At 43.2% G+C, this 4,284-nt stretch overlaps 1 protein-coding gene across 1 annotated transcript in view; it reads left to right on the top strand.

The window, feature by feature from the left end:
• The window catches only part of LOC107095942 (protein FAM110B-like), a 4,983-nt gene extending 1,530 nt beyond the window's left edge, over positions 1-3,453 (top strand). Inside the window, exon 2 of the mRNA XM_015392333.1 lies at positions 1,790-3,453. Coding sequence (XP_015247819.1) covers positions 1,897-3,144 — 1,248 coding nt within the window. The 5' untranslated portion in view covers positions 1,790-1,896 and the 3' untranslated portion in view covers positions 3,145-3,453. The remainder of the gene's footprint in view (positions 1-1,789) is intronic.
• The last annotated feature ends 831 nt before the right edge of the window (positions 3,454-4,284 follow it).

The following is a 4,284-nucleotide window of genomic DNA, read 5'->3' as shown; positions in this document are numbered from 1 at the left end:
ACCTGAATTTGACTGAACCACAAAAATGGACCCGCAGGGCAACCATGTATAAATATTAGTGCGCATGCCCAACATTTCGTCGCCTATTTTTGCTTTGGCACCACAGCGCCACTTACAGGCCTGGCATACATTTAGCAGCGTTTTCATGCATTCGTGTGGACGCTCACATTTATTTTACGTCTCCGTCTTTACGACAAACGTTCTGGAAAATATTAGGGTTTCGTATTCGTTTTGACTTCGTGTGGACGGGGCCTTAGTCATGCTGGGGGAACCAGAGTTTGTGTAATATATTACATTCAGTCACAACAAGAGTAGTATAATAGGCTACAAACTACATTTTGGTAATATTAGGTGGGTAATGCGTTACCATCTGATCCAACAATTTAAATAAAGAGAGGACAGTTTTTAAACATTTTTAAAACAACAGAAGAAGACAGTTTTTAAACAATAGAAGAAAAAGATGGCTATAACAGCTAATTGAAATATAACAAGTGACTGTAGTCACACTATTTTGATTATGTCACAGAAATGGATAAGAACCTTTATATATGCTGGCGGGCGGCTGATGGAACCGTCTACAGGTATAAATAGCACAACAATCTCAAGAAACACCTGGAGAGAGTGCATAGCAACCTCAATGTTTATTTTGGCGGAACTAACTAATACTAAATAATCATTAACTTGTTGCTTTACACAGATGGTAATATTGTTAAAAGAAAACGTATTACTTTCTAACAAAGGTAACTTGTAAAATGAAATGTATTTTATTTTGGAAAGAACGGAGAACATGAAAGTAGAATGGAGCTAACAATTGTAGAAAAAAGAAAAAACGTTAAAGACTGCAGGACTCCTGAGATTAGAGCTCTGTTTCAGCGTCCGTAAGGACAGGGGCCCCTAAACATGAGTCCAGATGAAAAGGTTTAATTCAAAGCATGTTTATTTTTTATTCCAAGGTCAGATTTACAGTCTAAATGAAATTGGTGAAAAAAACTTTAATGAAAAAAGCCTCCATCCAGTCTGTCTGAACTTGAAGTATTTTAGAGAATGTGCAAAGGCTTCACAGATAAATGGATAAATACTTATAAATTCAATTCAGTTTATTTCTATAGCGCTAATTCACAACACATGTCATCTCAATGCACTTTACAGTTCACCAGATGATACAGTCAAATTGATTCAAAGTTTTCTATCTAAGGAAAACCAGTTGATTGCATCGACTCACTGACTCTCTGTAATCCCTCACACTAAGCATGCTATCCAGCCAGTCAGTCAGGGAAACATGACTATGATGAGTCCAGGATGGACTTAGAGCCAAACAGGAACAGACCAGATTAACTTACTATGAGAAAAAATCAGAGAGAGCATATCTTTATAGATTAAACTAACAAATTCTGCAGAATGGGAGAATATATGAAAAGGGGTCCCTATGTCCTCCAGCAGTCTAAGCCTATAGCAGCATAACTATAGAGATAGTTCAGGAAAACTTAAGATGGAGTCCTAAAGACCTGCAACTTTAATTACTGCAAACTATGTTCCTTGCTTTTCCTGTGGTACGAGTTTAATCAGTCTGTCAGCTAAAATCTAATTCAAATATTTGGAGGTTTGTGGTTGTAACTGAATGTGGGAAACAAAAAGTTGAAAATGGTGTGAATATTTTTGGATCAGGCTCTAAGTGGGTGTGGAGAGGTTTCTGGGGAAAAAAACAAAACAGGATGTAAATGTTTTAATTGATGTTATTTACTAAGAGGTTCTTCTTTATACTCTGCTGTTTCTCTTCTGCTGTTCGCAGGAAAGCGTTTGTCTGAGATGTAACATCATGTAACATGGCGAGAAGATGATCACCTAAACTTCCAGCAACAGCTCACAGTGAAAAACGGGAAACTTAAGGTTTAAAAGATGCCGGTGGAGGCGCTTCAACATCCATCAAGGCAACCAGCAAAGGCAGCCATTGGAGTTTCTCCTCCTCGTTTGCGACCAAAGGGCCCGGTGGGACCGGACTTCTACAGACGAACGGCAGCAGGAACACCAAAGCAGAGTGCTGTGGAGAGACTGGAGGCAGACAAGGCCAAATATGTGAAAAGTCAGGTGGCTCTTTCCAAACAGCAGCCTGTCCGAGCTCCTGAGATAAAGAAGCCTATGCTAAACCCCAGCACTCCCCTCCGTCCCACCAGAAAGCTCCCGACCCAAGCTAAAGCAAAACAAGATGGGGTCCAGCTGGACTTGGAGCACCTCAGCAGCCTCATCAGCAACCTGCCTGTTGGATCCCCGTCTGGTGTGGCTGCAGGCTGTGAGGACAGTAAGGCCTCTGATGATGCGGCGAACAGCAAAGCTTCGACACGCGCACTGCAGGTGAAGGAGCGCCCGTGCCCACCTCCACGTCCCGACTGGTCCAGTCCAGCTAAAGTCAGGTTAAAAGCATCCGGACCAGCCAAGGCAGACATTCCAGGGGTTCTTGGGGCCCCGGTTTCAGGAACGGTACGCAGAGTGGATGTCATGCCTCAGGCGGGCCCGGTGAAAGTGGCCAGCAGGCCACCACAGTATGTGCGGCAGCCGCTTCAGCCCGTAGCTCTGCATCCTCAGTTCCCTCTGCGATCGGCCGCCTCCCGCCAACGTCTCTACATCCAGAAAATAAACCTAGCCTCTTCTCCCCTGAAACCTCCGCTTGCTCCGAAACCTGACAACTCTCTCAATCCTCCAGCTGAATCCCCAGCCTGTGCTACACCCGCCTTCCCTCCTCCTCCTGCTTCTCCAGCCATCACCAGGTTGTCGTCCTCCAGCTCCAGAAAGCGGCCCTCTCTGACTCGGTCCAAGTCGGACATGAGTGACCGGTACTCCCGCGCCGGCACGGAGCTGGAGCGCTTCTTTAACCTGTGCGGCCTGGAGCCGGCAGACCTACAGGAGCTGCAAGCTTCCAGCTCAGACATTGTGTCGCTCGCTCGGTTCCGGAGCGTCAGCGCTCCGGGGTCCGAGTGTGGAGGCTCTAACAGGGGTGACGCAGAGGAAGAGGAGGAGGAAGAGACTGGGAAGGCTGCAGAGCGAGTTCCTTACGGGGTTTCTGTCATCGAGAGAAACGCCAGAGTGATCAAATGGTTGTACGGATTGAGGCAGGCCAAGGAGAACACGACTAAGAGCACCAACTTGTAGCACAGCGACTTCTTCCTCTTCTAATCTAAACATGGAGAACTGGACTGTTTCAAGTCTAAATGTTAAACTGGATGAAAGATGAGAGTAAATATGAAGAATTGTGTCCCTTTGACAGGAGAAAGTTTTCTTTGTTTTGTGGATTCAGAGAGGTGATGAAACTTTTTGTTTTATATTTCTTTGTTTTGTTTCTTTTCCTTTTCGTCAGAACAATCTGCGTATTTTTCTGCTGCAGCCGTCGAACAGCGCCTCTAAAGGCGTGTGGAGCATATTCTGCTGGAAACAAATGCTTAACGAATAAAAAGAACTACAAAAATCTATTGCTTTTCCTCTGGTTGATGCATTTTAGAGAAAATGGATTATGGTGCAAATCATGAGTCAATCTTCAAAAGCTATTTTTATTCCATTAGAAAAGATGTTTTCCTTTTGCACTAATTTTCACCATGCTTTGATATAGACTTCTAGGAAAGTTTACCTCCCCTTCTTCCTAAGTTATCTCTTCATTTTATTTTCATATTATCTTGGCAGAATAAATGTTGTTTCTAAGCACTTTTTTTTTTTTCATCTCAAACAGATCCAGTTTATTCAAGCAGAGTAATTAAATTCAACTTCCGTATGTTTTATTTTGATCCTTGCAAAATGATTCATTTAACTTTAGTTTATTCTAACTTGTTGAAGTTTAATGTCCAATCAAGCTGATTGTATCAAGACTCTGACTTTGCAGCAATCCCTTCTCTTGGACGAGCATGTGTGGCAAACATCTCATATGTTTAGCATGCACATGGTGACAGTGGGATGGAAAACATTAAGAAACACTCCATCGGAAATTAGGTTACTGTTAATGCAAATTATATGATTTAGCCTTTTTTAATGGACATGTATAGTTTGATTAGAGTATCGGAGATTATCGGGCTGTGTTGCGTTTGCTTCCATTTATCATGCAGATTCCCAGCTCCAGATTTCTCTTCCATGTTTTAGAGTTTGGGTCTGACAGTCTTGTTTTTCATCACTTGCAGCTGTAGTAGTGTTAATTTTGGTGCTCCCTGCATTTGTTTTTCTGGAGCTTTGCAGGTCCTGTTGCAAACAGCCTGACTGGGAACACCCCCCACCACACACTAGGGATGGAACGGTTTATGAAAACCG

This window comes from Cyprinodon variegatus, unplaced genomic scaffold (assembly GCF_000732505.1).
Source record: "Cyprinodon variegatus isolate N-32 unplaced genomic scaffold, C_variegatus-1.0 Scaffold587, whole genome shotgun sequence".
In the NCBI taxonomy this organism is placed as follows: domain Eukaryota; kingdom Metazoa; phylum Chordata; class Actinopteri; order Cyprinodontiformes; family Cyprinodontidae; genus Cyprinodon; species Cyprinodon variegatus.
The sequence above is the reverse complement of the archived record's forward strand: the minus strand, read 5'-3'. Positions and strand labels throughout refer to the sequence as shown.